Source organism: Haplochromis burtoni, unplaced genomic scaffold, assembly GCF_018398535.1.
Source record: "Haplochromis burtoni strain Fernald_Lab_line unplaced genomic scaffold, NCSU_Asbu1 Contig_140, whole genome shotgun sequence".
Taxonomy (NCBI): domain Eukaryota; kingdom Metazoa; phylum Chordata; class Actinopteri; order Cichliformes; family Cichlidae; genus Haplochromis; species Haplochromis burtoni.
In genome coordinates, this window is record NW_024582501.1 from 410906 (window position 1) to 429065 (window position 18160).

The 18160-nt window shown below is 38.3% G+C and overlaps 1 protein-coding gene and 1 long non-coding RNA gene across 3 annotated transcripts in view; one reads left to right on the forward strand and one right to left on the reverse strand.

Annotated features, from left to right (window-relative positions):
- LOC102311819 overlaps nucleotides 1-2775 on the forward strand; it is a 5720-nt gene extending 2945 nt beyond the window's left edge. The window contains exon 2 of the long non-coding RNA XR_316341.2: nucleotides 654-2775. This is a non-coding gene — a long non-coding RNA (uncharacterized LOC102311819). The remainder of the gene's footprint in view (nucleotides 1-653) is intronic.
- A 7285-nt stretch (nucleotides 2776-10060) lies between these two features.
- Nucleotides 10061-18055, reverse strand: LOC102310052 (long-chain fatty acid transport protein 1). 2 transcript variants are annotated; one of them, XM_005931338.3, is made up of 14 exons: nucleotides 17049-18055; nucleotides 16791-16970; nucleotides 16543-16681; nucleotides 16179-16434; nucleotides 15889-16047; nucleotides 15260-15329; nucleotides 14959-15050; nucleotides 13004-13113; nucleotides 12655-12864; nucleotides 12423-12549; nucleotides 12180-12317; nucleotides 10751-10915; nucleotides 10513-10659; nucleotides 10061-10420 (listed from the first exon to the last, which is right to left on the reverse strand). In XM_005931338.3, exons 2-14 carry the CDS (start codon nucleotides 16958-16960, stop codon nucleotides 10263-10265), a joined length of 1941 nt encoding a protein of 646 aa, XP_005931400.1. In that variant the 5' UTR covers nucleotides 16961-16970; nucleotides 17049-18055; the 3' UTR covers nucleotides 10061-10262. The 2 variants fall into 2 exon arrangements, with proteins under 2 accessions (XP_005931400.1, XP_042080456.1); XM_042224522.1 differs by having other exon boundaries at nucleotides 16791-18055.
- Between the last annotated feature and the right edge of the window lie 105 nt (nucleotides 18056-18160).

Here is an 18160-nt window from a genome sequence, read left to right on the forward strand (position 1 = left end):
GCCCTGTTTTCGTCTCTTGCCCACCGATGCCTTCTTGTTCCATATATATATATATATATATATATATATACACACACACACACACACAATGAAACTGCCTTTCATAAGTTATAACCGTTGTTGTTTACTTTGCCTATATATGTTGTCTTCTGATCAGTATCCATATTAAATAACAGCTTATTTGGTAACTGTTTTATCAGCATTTGTGGAAATCTGCCTTTTATATGGTGTCCAGCTGCAATATATCTGTGCAACCTTTAATATGTTTTCTTACATGGTTTTCCCTTCACAGACAAATATGAGCTTTAAATTTATATGAACTGTATTTTTCAACGTATTTATTCTGATATTTTTCATATAGTGCTGAGGGTGTCATCCTAAAGTCACACATATTGTATCATCCTCACAACACCCCCACATGAAACGTGTTCTCACAGCTACGGTTTTGCTTTATTATAGCATCTTAAACTATTAACGCCTACTGCTGCGCTTATTTATGTAGCATTTTCTTTCTTATCAACCACTCAAAGCCCTTTAGACAACCAGTCTTTTTACCCATATATTTTATTGCATTATAATATAAAACAAAAGCACGTATTTTTAATTCGACCCTAAGTTTGAATCACCAGTTAACCTAATATGCCTGTTTTTAGGAGGAAGCCGGAGTCAACCTTCAGGCACACGGAGAGCATGCTCGGAGAATCCCAACTGGGATTTGAATCAGGAACCTTCTAGCTCTGAGGCAACGTTTGCACCATTGTGCTAAGAACATGCACAGATCAGGCATAAGATTATGACCACCTGTCTAACACTGAGTGGCCCTTTTCAGACTCATTCAAATCCTTACACTTGACAATTTTTTCCTGCTTTTAATGCATCAGCTTTGAGAAGAAGAAAAAAACGTCGACTTGATCCCTAATATAACCCACCCATTAACAGGTGCCATGATGAAGAGATAATCAGTGTTATTCACCCATCAGTGGTCATAATGTTATGCCTGATGCGTGTATTATAGTCTCTTTTCTTCTGGTAGTGTAATTAATGTGCATTTTACAACCTAAATAAATGTACATGACCTTTATGTACAAGACTTTACATATTTATGTTTTTCTTTTTCTAGGGAAATTGAATAGAAACATGCAAAGGATATAATTTTAGAGGTCAAAGCCTCTACTGTGCCGCCATGTAGTTCCTTCATGGCTCATTGCCTTCATCAAGGACTGAGAGCATATGTTTTTCTGAGTTTTTAGAGCGGGCTCCTTGTCTGCTCTGTCAAACATGATGCTTGGCATGAGTTTTTCAGATTCTGATTAAGAGCCTTCAGAGGTTTGGCTGGGCTTCTGCTGGCAGTCACAATGACGGAGCAGCTTGTCATGCACTGGTTCAGAGACACCAGAGCTGGAGCTGTGGGGGATGTTGGGATTGACATGGAGATGCACAAACTGCTGTGGGACTGTCTCATCTCAGCATGAAAACAAAATGTAGCATGTAACTGACAGCGTAACAAGTAATCGGTTCAAGATAAGCACGGCACACTTATTCTTAAACCAGAAACAACTCCTTAAGTCTGACTTAGACTAAAAATTACATATACCTTTTTTGGATATGAGAAGTCAGGATGTCTCTTAGGATGAATTCAAAGATAGTACAGGGATAAAGAGAGCTTTTTCAAGCTGATACCTGGAATCATAGCAGGTCAGATAATAAAACCATATTAATTTATTACAAGAATATTAATAATTTTGATGTGAGAAGGGAATTAAGCAGCTTACACACATAAAAATGTAAAGAAATGCCTGCTCAGTCACACCTTGTGCAAGTACTGGCAGCGAGATCTACAGGATCATTTGCAGAATTAATTGAGATGACAGAGTCAACAGTTCTGTTCCCAGGTGCAGGGTAAAATGAACATGCCCAGACAGAAACAGACACATACAGGGAAATGTGCAATAGCTTTGCATTTTACTCTGTGACAGCACAATCTGAACAAACTCTGGGGCATAAAACTCACAATTAATCTCACCTTATTACACACCTTAATCACTCTGTCTTTGATCCTGCACAGCACTGCTGTGATCAGAGACCGAGCTCCAAAATATCGCAGCACACATATTAACCCCGTGGAAAGAAATAAGAGTGACGGGATAGGAAAACCAATGTGATGGCATTTTAAAAATGCTTTTATTTGCATTACTTTACTGGGTATACAAAATGTTTCATTAATTAGCTTTGGGGAGAGCATTCTGAGTGGGCTTCCTGTGTGTCCAGTAGTGTCTCTTAGCCTTCTGCTGACAAATCCAACCTACACTGCCGCATGCAAGATCCATCTGCTCCAAGTCAAAGGTGTCAGCATTTCAGATAACAACACTTAAATTTTACCCTTCAATAATTCAGCAAACTGCACTGTGAGTAAGCCACCAATTCTATCAGCTCATATCAGAGCTATGCAGTTGGTTTAAATAGCATAAAAACTACCTATAGGCTTTATAAAACATGGCATTAACATGGTTTAAAAAGAAAAGCATACATCAACTTCCATTAAAATACTCTATGCATCTAAGGGCATGCACGATACTTCACATTCCATACTGTGTTTATACCTTTGCATGGCTGCCGGGTTAAAAAGTGAAGTCGGGTAAAGAAATTGAGGAATCACCTCTTTCGTCACCTAAAGAAAATAAGATTCGTGCTTTTGTTGTTTTCTTTGTTAATGTAAGACAAAATCTGCAAAATTCTTTACACTGGTTTGATTTGTGAGCATAATCCAGTGACATTATTTAAAAATCATAATGACAGATTTTGACATTAGTTCATCGCTTTGGATCTACGTTAGCTCTCGTCCTAATCCGTTCACACTGTTTATCCTTACCTTATCTTCATCAGACTTTTCACTGCGGTAGAGTCCATAAATCGTATGTTAGCAGTCAACACTCTGTACAAAGATGCCAAATAAAAGCATGTCAGTGCTTGTGCACTCCCATTCATTTGGCAGTTTATTTAGCAGTTTTAAAGAATGGATCGTGATTATAGTCGCATCTTCTGCTTCTGATGTAGAATAAATATAGGCAGTTGTGAAGAAGCCTTAAAACCCTCAGTTTGTTGATAAAGGATGGATCTCCATTTATTGAAGGTCAGTCGTGGTATTTTTGTTGGTAAACCCTCAGAAAGACCTTTGCTTTCCTATTTTCAAGCTTCAGAAATCAGTTGTCTCTTTCATTTTGGCTTTCATAATGTTTGTCATTTCCACCTTCACGCTTCCACCTTTGCCTTTTTCTTTATTACAGGTACAGCAATTGTGACACTCTGAGGTGTTAGTAAATGAGAATTTGGCAGATTTACTGTTTCCCCATTTTTATTCACAAAAAAATCACAGATCTGTATGAATGTTAAACATTTAGCTAGCACAAAATTCATGTCACACAATCACTGACACTGATAAATGCTTATTTTTAATCTTATTTGTTGCTATGCTGAAATTATTCAGCAAGGAAAAACTAATATTCGGCCCATTTATCAAGCTATCTTCATTTATTATCTTTATCTGATGACACGTTATGCAAACTGACATTAAAGCTTTTACTAAACAAAGGAGTTTTCATCTCCTGCTGTCACCCAGCCGCCATTACATTGGCACGTCTGAAGTATTAACAGAACATAAGGGCTGGATGAGCTGTCACTGACCTGACTGAAACTGAGTATGGTGAATAACAAAGGGAAGTTCTAGCTAGATGCTGCCCTGCCTCTTGTTCATCACCCTCATCAACTTGGAATCAAGCCACAAAATCCATTCTCTGAAAATGGTGCGATGGAGGTGAAGTGGCACAACACAGAATCAGCTGTTGTAATTGAGCAAACTGATGATAGAGCTATACAGCTGAGAGGGGTAATTGTGTGCAGCACACAGAGAATGACTAAGACATTGAACAATTTTACTTCAGAGACCCAATTTTCCCTGTCCTTGAAACTGATAACGTTTGGAGAGAGAGAGAGGTAACAGTCAGCTGTCAGGATTATTGGGGCTGAGGGGGAGGACATCTGAAGATGATAAGAGAGAGCTGGCAGAGGAAAAACATGAACTCTATAAAACCTGTATGGTAAACACATGAAGAGATGCAGGCAGAGGCAGCTTTTTTAGGTTGATGTGTTTCATCTTGTCCCTGCCACTGTCTCCGAACTTGCTGCGCAGAGTTTTGGCCAAAACATGCCTGATTGAAGTTTGCCCATTCACAGCAATCTATGTGTGCAAAGCGGCAAAAGTTATTTAATGACATTAATATTTATATTTACTCACTCACCAAAATAAAACTATTTTTAACAAATGTATTTTGCCTTCAGGGTTCACTTAAGCATGACTCCTAATGGATAAAGGAAAGACTAAACTGTGAAGCGCTTCACGAGCACATATTCAACTTGCCAAAATGTCTTGTTATTTTAATAAAAGCCTGAATCCTGGTAGCGCAAACACTGAATAATTTAAAACTTGATGCTGCATGCGTTAATTTGAAAACTAAAAGAACCCCTGAACTGTGACTGTGCACGTTCCGACAAACACACGCAAGTACCAAACATTACCAGAACTTAATTACTGCTACAGTTCAATGGGAGGGAGACGACTGAGGTAGTAAAAAAAAATAAGAAAGGAATGAAGTTAGCCCTTGGATATGAAAATATATACCATAAATTACAGGGTCATAAAGTCAAGTTGACACTGCAGGGTGATATATGGCTACATCTGGTGGACACACATTTCCTGAGCTTTACGTTTGAGGTGGAGGTATCGTTTCATGCAGGTCACAGAAAAAAGTAAGCCTCACTTCTCGACATGTTGCACACGCAGCTCTAATACCAAGACACATGGGCACATGTAGCGCACTTCCACTAAGCTGTTTTCATTATTTGTCATCTGTTTCATACAAACATCCAGCTTCTGCATTCGTGAAACCAAGCTGGCATCACGTTTGAAGGCTTCAACTGTCACCACCAAGTCCCTCTCCATAGACCTCTTCCTGGATTTAAGGCAAAAAGCCTTATCTTTCCTCTCTTGTTACTTGACTCTCCAGAGTGTTATGAGAAATGTGAAGAGCACTTGTCAGCGTTCTGTTTGGATGACTAGGACCCCTTAAGTAAACTATTTGCAGCTGGAAGACATGCACGGTGCTGCGAGATCGATCAACTTTAGACCAGACAACAAAAGACGGAGGCTCCGGAAAAGTGCAATCAAACGATGAGTTTTATTATCACAGGAGAACAACCAACCGTCAGCATACGGATTGTTTTGCTCTGACAAGAATACATTGGGTTCTGGTTTTATAGGATAAAATATCACACCTACGTCAATACAGTTCAAAAATACATGGTGACAGACGGGCAAAAGTTCAACCCGTGCAGACAAGGGTACATCACGTACATATAACCTTACACCGACATATAACTTCTCCTTTCTACATTACTTGCCTTTTAAGGTAATAACTTCAGGTCTTAGCATCTCTGAGAGCTAATAATGGACCCTCGTCATTAATCACTAAGTAGAGTACTTTGCAGCCAGTCTCAAACTGAAGCAGAAGACGCTTAGGCCTTCGCTCAGACCTGCTACTAGATTAATATGTGTATCGTAAGCGTGCATGCAATTAACCTGCTATGTTCTCATCTCCCCTCAACATGTATCATCTGGACACTCTCACCAGTGAAGCTTAAAACCTTCTAGAATGGAACATCAAGTCTAACCAAGCACATTTATGCATTGTGTATAAAATGAACTCAACCTATAAAAATAGAAAGGTCAATGTGAAGACAGACATATTCAATGCAATATAAACCCTGTAGGAAATATTACTGATAAATGATACTGTGAAACATGTTATTAATACATTCTTCATAAGGCAGATTATATGGTAGCAATAAAAGAATCTCTGAATCCCAACAACGGCACATGGTTTACATTTTAACATGGGCAGCTATACGCTGAAAAGTGTTAGGTAATGAGCATAAGACTTTACATTTAAAGAAAGAATAGAAAATAATCAATGCTGTTTTCCTATTACAGACTTTATAAGTTGAGGTTACATGAAAAGAGGGAGCTCGTATAAACATTTACCACTCACTGTGGTATTCTTAATTCTTCACTCCTTTTACTTTGGCATGCAGGAATTTAACCTCAAATTTCACAATGTTGTTTTCCAAGTTTTACCAAAGCAAAGAACCCTCTTTATTTGGCATCCCTTGTGAGTTATGAACAGAAGATTAACCTTAACCAAAACTATTTTCCCAACTGATTCCTTCATGTGAATACGATCAGAGGCCCCACCAACTAAACTTAGCTAGTATTTTATGAAAAAAAAAGTTATTTCACATGTTTTTCTTTTCAAGGATGTATTTCAGATTTCTCTTGACAGGATCACAAAAGTGAAAGACCTAGAAGAGATCTGTTTATTTCACTGAAAGCAATAAAGCAACTTCCTGAAGGATCAGATGCAGAGCAGCTGGCAGGAATTTACTTTTTTCCTCAAGGACACTTCAGCGGGGTAGACGATTGCCAGCAAGAGTGCTTGAATGCTGGTGTTCTAGTTGCAGTTGCACTGATGTCACGAAGCCAAACCAAACATTAGCACGAAGACATCAAATAACAGCAGAGCGCTTGCAGCCTTACAAGATCTGAACCCTATTCTTTGCAAAGACTAAGGGGGGCCTCTCAAGACTGTTTCATACTTTTTCATTTGCATGCTTCCTGCAACCACAGCAAGCGGATATTTAAACAAGGCAGCAGTCGGGCTTTAAAAAAATCTCCTGTAAATATTCATTTTCCTTCCCAAACAGATGCCGCCTTGTGTTAATCCAAGATTAGTTGATTCAAGCTGAATTTAGAGTGAATTTCAAAGCAGCATCGAGCTGAAAACTGAGCTGGTAATAACTGTGTCTATCATTGTCTTACATATGTGCTGTCTCACAAGAGTCAAGACATGAAATTTGAGCTGCACATACACGCACACATGCAGACCACAATGCCAAGAAAAACTGAAGACCTGGAGAGGTGGGTTGTGTTTCTGTCAAGTCTGTACAAATACGAGAAAAGACGTACTTTATTTTAGGTAAAAGATGTATTCTCATATTCAAACTATAACTTACGAAAAAGTAGTGGTAGTAGTGTTTCTGCTTTTTACTTATTTAAAAAGATGTACAGAAACATGCCAAAAATGAAGTAAAAGTACTTTTTGTGCAGAATGATCTCGTCATTGCTCTCCTGTTGTGGCACTTGATCAGAGCATCAGTTATGCTTCCTCTTAGTTTTTGTTATATAGTGTCGTGAAAAACTCTTTGCCCTTTCCTGATTTCCTTTTTTGTCACGCTAAAATGTTTCTGATATCAAATGAATGTTAATAAATAAATAAATGAAAATAACCAGACTTAACAGGGAAAAAATATTAAGGGAAAAAATCTATCCAAACCTACCTGGACTTACATGAAAAGTAATAATTGGTTCTGCTATACTTGGCAGCAAAAACTGCAATCAAATATTTTAAATAACTGGCAATGAGTCTTTGGCATCATCATGGAGAAATTTTGGCCGATTCTTCTTCTCTGAATTATTTTAATTCAGCCACACTGGGGTCAGTTTAACATCACAAACCGGTGTCTTTTTTAACACTGGGTCAAGTAGGTTTGGATTGCTTTTTTCCTCTTAGTAAATGAAAACATCTTTTAAAAACTAATTTTAGTTTTATTTTGGCTATTTTTGTCTAATATTAATTTTTTTGATGATTCGAAACATATGAGACTAACAAATATGAAAAAAACTAATAAATAAGCAATATATATAACAAACATTTGGTGTATACCACTCACTGTGATTTGGTATCTGACAAAAGCTCAGGCTAGAGTGTTCAACCTATGTATGATGTCTATATGAGGAAGTGTCCTTTATATGGGCATCTTGGACACACATTTGTGACTGTTCAACCCTTCTGTGTGTAATGGATAGCCAATCAGAAGAAGGCTTAGTTATAGTAGAGGAGCCAAACGAGCTTCAGACAAAGAATGAACTGTGGGGCTACACCAAAATCAAGTATAAGATAAATAAGGACTTCTGCAACTGTAAATAAATATTTGGAGACTCCTCAAGTACTTGAGCAATTGAGTAAATGTACTTGCTTTTCACTACTTGATTTGGTAAAGTACTAACATATGTTACATACTAGATAACTAGCAGCTAATCAGAAGGGCACTTATTGCAGAAAGTGTGATAGATGATTAGTTTTTAAGTCTTTTTGCCTTTAAGGGGAGCTCTGAACATCACAAATGGGATGAGCGAAAAGATGCTTCACTGCAAAAATGTCCCACAGACCTGTAAACATGCATTCAAATGATTGGAGCTGATGTTTTATTTATTTTACCGTCTTCTTACTTTACAAACAGTTTTCATTGTGTTTTAGGCTGACAAGAAACTCACAGAAGACCACATGGAGAGGGATTTATGAGAAAGACTTTTGTGGAACAGCCAGAGTAACACTGAACACTGGAATGGAAAAAGTGAATCAGTCATGCAGTGAAATCCCTGACAGAAAAAAAATTGTCACTGAATAAAGAGAAGCTTGATTCAATTAAATGTTTCACAACTAGTAAATGAATGAGAACGGGTATTTAAAATGACAAACTCTTTTTCACACAACTGCAAGGTTGGAATTAATTAGTTTGTGGCTTTGCTGTTTATTTTAACAGACAAGCATGATTGTGCCTGACGATATGATACGTTTTATATTAGTACCTGTGGGAAAACACTAGGGTAGCTGCTAGTATGTCTGATAAGATGAAACACATTGCCCTCTAGAGTTAGTTTGCATGCATGCATGCAACTTTCTGGTCGCTTCATGAACTCATAAAAGATGGACAGCATCTGAGGGAGTCTCCTGGGGTCAACAGTTTCTACATCACACAGACAGGAACAGAACAAAATATGGGTAAGTTTGCCACTTCCACAGCCATCCCTAGTCTTATGCATGCTGCAGGAGGGGTCTTTAAAACTTGAATATGCTGTTAGGATACAGTGTCAGCCTTGTTTGTTTGTCCTGATAGTTTCAGTCAGATGAGAAAAAAAAACTGTCCACTTTCGTCTGATTGGCCTATATTTATTTATTGAGCTTTAGTTTTGTTTATATAAGTCTGTAACGTTCTGCCTGTTTGATTATCTACATACATGTAACCTCAGTTAGTTCTCAGTGTCAATATATGCTCATACATTCCTTTAGTCTTTGTTGTCACTTTTCTCATGTGCTACCTTGGTGCTCTGTTTTCCTTGGAACCTGCTCGTTGCTCCTCTCGTTCGCAGCCTAACAAAGATGCTTTTCTGTTGTTGAATCTGCTTCATCCACATCTAATTCTCAGCACATCAGTTGCAGACAGCAACCATGTGTCGCAAGTTTTTGGGAGAATGATTGATATTAACCCAGACATAATTTTTAACTTTAAAATACAATTCAGTGTCAGTGTCTGCCTTAAAAGCCAATCAATGCCCAGCATGTACTGTAATATAACACACTGGTGCTTGGACTCAACGTGACTGGTATTAGGTGATGAAAGTTAAACGTCACTTTGCTTTCACAAAAAGAACCCACATATTTTGTGCCATGATTCAAGGCTACTACTTTTGACACTTGAGAAAAATGCTTAAAAGGATCAAATGTAACTTGCACCGGGACTGGCTGGCACAGGCGTTCACAAGCTGATAATTGAAGTTTGCCGTGCAGTGCTGTCCTGAGTCTTTCTGTGCTGCTCTGTTTGAAACAAGTCTTTAGGCAGCTATGGAGTATTGGTCATGTTAAAAAATGAATTTTCAAATAATAGTTATTACTTAATTTCCATAAATTACTGAGTTTTCAGTCATCCTTTTTCTTGTAAGAAGGAACATATTTTATTATATATATATATATAAATTCGTATTTATTATGAGTTGGAAATTCACACATTGTTCATATATATATATATATATATATATATATATATATATATATATATATATATATATATATATATATATATATAATATATAATATATGTGTGTGTGTGTGTGTGTGTGTGTGTGTGTGTGTGTGGTGTGTGTGTGTGTGTGTGTGTGTATATGATGCCTCAGAGAAATCTGACCAAGCCAAATCTATTCAGGTAGGTGAGCTTAATGTACATCTTAAAAAAACAACAAACACAAAATAACTATATCAAAAACACAGTCAGAGTAAGTTGTGTTAACCCAGTAGCCTTGTTAGCTCCTTCTTCTTTCAAAGAGACACTTTCCCTTCATTGATGGCATCATATAATTCATCAGTGACAGGCTGATAATGTCCAGCACGACTGTTCAGAAAATAAATCTTTTCACTCGAGTTTTGTGGCTTGTATCCTTCCTTCTGCAGCCGTGTCTTCTGAATTTTGAAAGTACCTGTGAACAGGATAAAAAAATATATATATATAGTTTTTATGTAATTTTATAAAATCACATTGCTGTTTGAATGTTTTTTCACTGATGTTCACCTGTAGTGTCAACAGACGGCATGAACCGAAGGAAGACAGGGCGTGCGTAGGAGGGCAAAGCTTTTTGTACACCGATCAAGAATGCATCAAGGTCCAACTGGTTTCCCTCCTGAGCTATTGCTGCCATACCGGCCTTCCCTTCCACACCTGAACACAATAAAACACAGAGTATTCATCAGCTTTTGAGTCTGTTTATTTGCCTGAAATGTGCCGATGAAATAATTCATTTCATCCATACCTGGCACAGACACTCCATAGACGGCAACATCGGTGTGTCCCAGTAGTTTGCTGAGGACTCCCTCCACCTCTGTCGTGGAAACGTTCTCCCCTCGCCAGCGAAAAGTGTCGCCGCTGCGGTCCATGAAATACATGTAGCCATAATCATCCATCACCAGTATATCACCTAAAGCACAGACAGTGACCGAGCAATAAAATAATCATCATTCTGATCGCTGAAAATGAATGACAGTCGTGAAAAAGAACGTATTCACAGGACTGGGAAATACTAAGTATACCTTTACTGCTTCCATATAAAGAAATAAGCAGCAGCCAGATGCTTTTTAATTTTGAAAAAGCCAAAGACTCTACAGGCTTTAGTTAGCATGTTAATTAGATCAATTAAGAGCAAGTATGGCTAATTTGTAAAGGTTACCAAACAGAAAAAACCCTCTTCTCTCTAAAAACAATATGACACAGCTTAGGTTTGCAAAGCTGAATCTGAACAAACCTCAATACTTCTGGAATAATGTCCTTTAAATAAATGAGATCAAAGTAGAGATGTTTGGCTGTAATGCACAGCACCAGTTTTAACTACAATCAGCTGTCAAGTACCATGGTGGAGGGGTGATTTGGGTTTGTTTTGCAATCACCGAGCAAAATCACTGCTCTTTAAGGCCATCTGTCTGACAACTAAAGCTTGGCCAAAGGGCCACCATTCCAAGCACATTATTAAGTCTGAAAAAATCCACAAAAAAAGAAATCAAGGTGTTGTAATGGCCCAGTCAAAATCTAGACCTCAACCTGATTGAAATTCCATTGTGGATGATAGGAGAGCTGTAAACAAACCAATGACCTGAAGCAACTTTGTAAAGAAGAGTCAAAATTCATCCAGAACAATGTGAGAGAATGACAACTCACAAAGCCAGAAAATGACTACTTTCAGTGAGGGTTGAATTCACGATTCACAAACTGCTTGAATGAAAAAAATGACAAGCTTGCTCCTCACAATGCACCATCATCTGGCTTGGAAACTGTCATAGCCAGGGAGCAAACTTTCATTGCGATCAATGATCCTTGACACTAAAGTTGATGTTTGCTCTGTGAAAAAAAACGATGTCTGTGGTGAAATTACAGATGAAGCAGCGAAAGTGTTCCGAATGGGACTTTCACTGCTGAAAATAGCGGCAGTACTGGAAGCAGTCCAGTCGTGTCATGATCATAAATTATTTTCAGTTTTCTTATGAAAACAGAAGCCAATTAAAATGTGTACTGCATGTAAAAACTATAAACAAAGGTAAAAGTTCATATGGCAATTTAGCATCTGCAGCTTTCTTTTTCTGGATACCTGTGAGATGAAGCATGTTCGATATTATAAAACTGGAAATCAAGCAACAGACAGTTCATCATTATTATTCTGACTAACATTAAAGAGACAAAATAAAACATGCCTGAGACATAAGCAGAGTCTCCCATCTTGAACACATTGCGAGCGACTTTCTTTTTGGTGGCATCCTGATCAGCGTAACCGTCGAATCTTCTGAGCGGATCGGTGTTGTTGATGTGTCCCACTAACATGCCTGGCTCTCCTGCAAAGATGAAAGATTATTTTTGCATTTGTTTACAACTTTTTTGTTTGCCTTTTTTCTCTGTATTGTAGCTTTGCATGTATGTGTGTGTGTGCATGGTGTTACCTGGCTCACAGGGTATACAGAGGCCTCGTGAATCCCTCAGTAGTTCCTTGCTATCCTGCTGCACCCTGACCAGTCTGATGGGATAAAAATTTGGTAGGATGCGACTATTGAAGCCACACGCCCCGACCTGGATGTGCAAACATACAGTATAGCAGGTACGTAAAAAAGATGTTGTGTTTTAAATTCTTTAGCTTCCTAAGAAATCAGTAAAACAACATCCAGGTAAGCATACCTTTCCATCTATGTTGAGCAGGCTGCAGTTGCACTCTGTGGCGCCATAAAATTCCCCAATTCTTTGGATTCTAAATCTCTTGACAAACTCTTCCCACACCGAGGGACGGAGTCCATTACCGATGGCAACACGGACCCTGTGACGAGCCTCTGATTTTCCAACAGGCTGGGCCAACAGATAACGGCAGATCTCTCCTATATACTGGATTACCTATGTGTGCGCACAGACATAGAGGTACAATTACACACTAAAACCGAATCGCAAGTCTTGTTTATAGAACTGGCTCAAGAAAATCAATAGGACATTTGGCCTGTGGCTAGGAACAGTTATTGCACCAGTGTGTACTCACAGTGCAGTTGTGTTTGACACAGTCATCCCAAAAGTGACTGGCTGAGAATTTCCTCCTGATTACAGCAGTCAAACCAAAGAGCAAACACTGGCCTAAACCCATGATGTTCCCTGTAAATATCCACATGAACACATGAGCACATACAACAAGGATTTCTGTGAAGCAAATATATACTTGTAAACGTGTTCTTTCTTTTACATATTGGCAGAAACAGTATCCCTCCTAGTCAACCATGCCAGCCATTTGAACAGTGTTAACACTTGAAAGCATGAAAGGTGAAAAGCTTTTCAAAAGACATTTAGACATTTATTAAAATTTAACTTATGAATATAGCTTGATTTTGCCTTGACAGTTACCAGTAGACCTCTTTTAGACCTCTCATTAAAAGAAAATTGCTCAGTGGGTAAGCCTAAGTCCTTGATTTCGAATTATGTTGAAGTGAAAAACTTTGTAATAACCTAAAGATGATAACATTTGCCCTTTTTTACTGTTACTTTTGAACCAAGTTTAAAGAATTTAAATTTAAAGTTATTCTTGTTTGTAGTTTTTTTTTAACCCATGATGCATTCTATGCTCCCCTGTCATCATGTTTACTGCTCACCTTCATGTTTCAGTCATATGTAGCCTATTTTGTTTACTTTCTTTTTCACACTGAAGATTAATTTTTTTCGTGTTTCTTATTTCACTTTCTGCTTTTTGTTGCTAGCCTGTACCACCTGTACCTCTGCCTGCTTCCTGTCTTCTCTTGGTGTGCGTGTCTGTCCTATGTCAGTTTATTGTCACATTGTCTATTTGTTCAATGTTTTTTTTTATCCTATGTAAAGCGTGTTGAGGCAGCTGTTGTTGGGGGTTTTGTTATGCTGTCGGAGACTGATTGCAAATAGTTGAGCCAACTGGCTGCCCAGAGATTGAGCATGCAACACCCTCAACTTTGGACAACCACTTCTGATTGCAAGACAATTCCACAGGTCAATTGGTGAGGCAACCTGCCTCTGAAAAACTGCCGTCCATCTGCAGTCACTTGCAGACAAATTGGGAAATGTTGCCAATAATCAGTCTCATTAACAAACACAAACAGATTGCTAACAGTGAGTCAGTCTCAGCTGATAAGCGGAGCTTGTCTGCAGCACATCTCATTCAACTGACTGCTGGCTGCTTTTGATCAAGGTTTTCAAGCATCTATGTCATTTTGCAGCTAATCGTTCTGTAGCAACTGAATCACTATTTCTCGAGGAATTTCTGAATTTCTGTTTGAAATCCTTGAGGTTCTGCTGGATTCTGAATAAGTTGTTCACATGACTTTGTTGCCATCGTGATGCTGCAAAGCTGCCTTAAAGACAGCAAATGACTGAAACGACTGGTCCCAGAGTTAGTCACGGACTGCAAGGCAGCCTTTCCAGAGGCAGCGAAATTGCAAGTTCATTGCACACAGTTGCAATAACTTTAGTCACGCTCCAGTCTCCAAACACTGTTGTCCTGAGTGTGACTTTAGGGTTCTTCTTCTTCTGCCCTTTTTGGTATGGATTCATGTTATTTTCTCTTTTGGATTTTGGTATGTTTGGGGATTTTTGTATCGGCCAATAAATAAACTTTTTGTTTATTTTTGCCTTCCTCCACATGCTGCATTTAGCCCAGAAAATAACATCACTAAAAGTCCAGTGAGATGAATGTCTGACTTCAGGAAAAAATGTATTTTTAGTATAACGATAAGATTTGTAAACCTCGAATAGATTTTACCATTTATCAAAGCCAATGGAAGTAAAAATAAGTACTTTTTAAAAATGGGGTAATATATTATGTTAAAATAGACATAATAACATAAGAGCTATGAAGAATGATTCTGATTGTTATTATAATGACATCATGCTTGTAAAGATGTGTAAGCGTGGGAAATCTTACTTTATATTGATTTTAAATGTATTTTGAAAACATGGATGAGAAGAAACAAGGCCTACCTGCAGAATGATAGAGAGGAAGGCAGTTGTAGATGATGTCATCAGGACGTAAGCCAAAAGAATGAAAACCAAAAGCTGCGATGCGGTAATACCTGACAAAAAAGAACAACAAACTAAGTGACAGAAGTCATCATCATTACTTATGTCATTATTTAAAGGATTCTCTTAAAAGTGCAATTTTATGACTGAAATGTCGTAGACATGAAATTCAAAGAGTAAGTTTTATTAACTGTTGATAAAACTGTTTAGGTCCCTCAGTGGACTGCATCACCTTTGCAGATGTTTCCACAGATAAACTTACCGACTGTGCACCACTACAGCTGCCTTTGGCATTCCTGTTGTACCAGAAGTGTAGATGTAGAAAAGCCTGTCTGCAAATACAAAGAGAAGAAGAAATTTCCATATTGCATTCTCAAAACCTTTTGACGGTGTTTCACATGGGTGGCATGCACCGTGACGCTCCCGTCATTCTTTACATATTTTTTTGTTACTCTGTTTTCTCTCCGTCCCATACAGGCTAATCAAGTAAAGACTTGAAGCGTGTCAACATAGGAATGCTAAGCAATAACAAAGACAAAAACAATGCCTTTGTTAAAAATAAGAGAACAAATGCAGAACAATATAAATGATTGAATTGAACATGGCCAGAGTTGTATTTGCATGCATTATATAAAATAAAAGATAAACATTGTTCATAGTCTTGAACTTTGTAGTGACTTGATGATTCTTTCCATTTTTTCCCATTTTTTTGACACACATGTGAGCTAAATTAGAAAAGAAAAAATACGCAAGACAGCCAATTTTGGCAGTCGGCCATGTACTCTAGCAGGCAAAGACTTGCTAAGGACAAGAATGTGTTGCAATCAAATCTTGTAAAATGTCAAATGCAGCATACCCCTACCCACGTGCACAAATTCTACAGAGCCTCACCATTAAACTCTTTCCTTATCTTGTAGGGTGGTGGGTGTGTGGGTGAACGGGCCAGCAGAGAGTCCAAACTCTGAACCTGAAGCTCATCCTTGTCTTCCTGCTTACCAGTGCTGAACAAAACCATCCTGGGCTGCAACATGCTACTCACCTCTGTTACAGCTGGAAGACAATCAAAAGTGTGAAAAATGTAAAGCAGGCAAACCAGCACATGTTTTATTAGCTGTTTTATTCCACCTCTGGTCAAATAAGCTCTGTATTTATCTTATAAATAAAGTATATTTAGTTCCCACCTCCAGTCATCTCCGATCCAAACACCATCGCTCGAGCTCCAGAAACACTGAGACAGTGTAGCAATGACTGCTGTCTAAGGTTGTAGTTGATAAGAGCAGCCTCAACACCTATTATAGCAAAACCCAGCCATAAAGCTGCCATTAAAGGCTGACTTTCCATGTACAAAGCCACCACATCACCCTCAGTCCAGCCCTGAGCCAATGCCCAGTGGGCCACAGCGTGGCATCTCTCCTGTAGCTCTCTAAAACTCCAAACCTGAAATGAAATGAAAATGCAAAATCAGTCATCTTAATTCAGTTTATCCGCTGTTTTAATTAAGGTGCTATGTTTTCTTTCTATTTGTTATTCTTGATGAGACCTCACCTCTCCTGTGGCCTCATATATCAAGGCGGGCTTGTCTGGGTGTTGTGTCACTACCTGGGCAAACAGGGCAGGGATGGTTCTTCGGTTTCGACGATGGTGATACATGGAAATTCTCACTTTAATTATAACAGCCAAACACCTTTTAGACACAAAGAAGAGGAAAGGAGAACGGTGAAGGGCATTTGCAAACAGGAACGGACCAGCATAGAAGCAAATGTGGGACAAGCCCATGCAAACTACCTACTTACATGAGGTCTCTTTTAACAGTATGCAAAGCTATATGAATGTTCTTCCAAGATCCCATATGGACCAAGCACAGCCCTAGCCCCACCAGCAGACTGCAGAGCCAGGGGAAGGAGCGCAGCCACACAGTGCCCAAACCAATGAAGCTCAATATGACACCGATCTTTCGCTCCATGATCTTATCTCTGAGAATACAAACAATGACTTCAGGCACAAAAATCATGAAAATACACTCAACTGAAATCTCAGGAGATGAGGCTTACCTCTTAAAGATTCTAAATTATGATAGTCCAAGAGAAAAAAAATGGATTCAGCAGCAACAGTGTGCTGTGACGAGTTAAATGTCAGCTTCACTGTTAAGTTGAGTAACAGCACCAGAAGCAGCTCACAGAGCTGTCAGATGTTTCCAAAGCCAGAGGTGAAGTGCCTGATAAGAGGCAGCACGCAGCAGAGAGTTGCACAAGTTACAACCCATGCAGTTCCTGCGTCACTGCAGAGCCAGTGTGATTCATTACTCCTGAATCAAAGTGCTGCCGGTCCTGTTTATAAAATCAGAAATGTGTGATTTCATGAGGAAAATTATTTACTGGGTTCATGCATAGGCACGATTTCTTCATCTGAATAACTACAATAGATTACTCACTTACAATCAAGGAAGAGTTTAATCATCAGTATTTATTATTTCCCAGAAAGGCTAATGAGCACCAAGGTTTTAAAAGCAGAGAGAAGTTCAATTTTATTGAATGTGTAGAAGTTATAACATTTGAATCCATTAAGTGTATAGGGCTTTCTTCTAAATCATTACTAAATAGATCATTTTGATTAAAGCAGTTTTCAAAGGAAAATTTAAAAAAAAATCCTTAAAGAATAAAAAAGACTATTTGGATTCACAAGCAGTATAAAAAACTATGGTTTATAAATCATTCCATTCCATGGAAGAATGGATGGATTTGGAATTTACATCAACAGCAACTCAGTGCCAGATAAGCAGAAGAAGATGGATGGATCATGGATCAGGTCCATTCGTGGGGAAAAAGGTGGTGTGTTATTGATTAATGCTAATAAACCACAATCTTCTTTTCAGATGAAATAGAAGCTTTAATAAATCTTATGATGCACATTCTTCAAAGAAAACAGTACCAAATATAAACAGAACAAAGTAAAAAAATAAGTTTATATAACTTACATTCACAATACTACAAAAAAAGCATGTAGCTATTTTCACATTGATATCCATAGCATTGTATGAAAAAAAGGTTTGATGGCCATAAAAGTGCAATCACACTTACCAACCGAAGAACAGGGTAGATGTTAAAACCAACAGCGAGGTGACTTTAATATATTTCGCAGTAAGGATTAAGACAATAAAACAATC

Coding starts and splice junctions, on each gene's coding strand:
- LOC102310052 (XM_042224522.1), bottom strand. CDS start 17,008: ATGATTTTTGTGCCTGAAGTCATTGTTTGTATTCTCAGAGATAAGATC. Junction 13,114..14,958: donor TCCTCTCTATCATTCTGCAG/GTAGGCCTTGTT, acceptor GGATATTTACAG/GGAACATCATGGGTTTAGGC. Junction 12,865..13,003: donor GTGTCAAACACAACTGCACT/GTGAGTACACAC, acceptor GCGCACACATAG/GTAATCCAGTATATAGGAGA.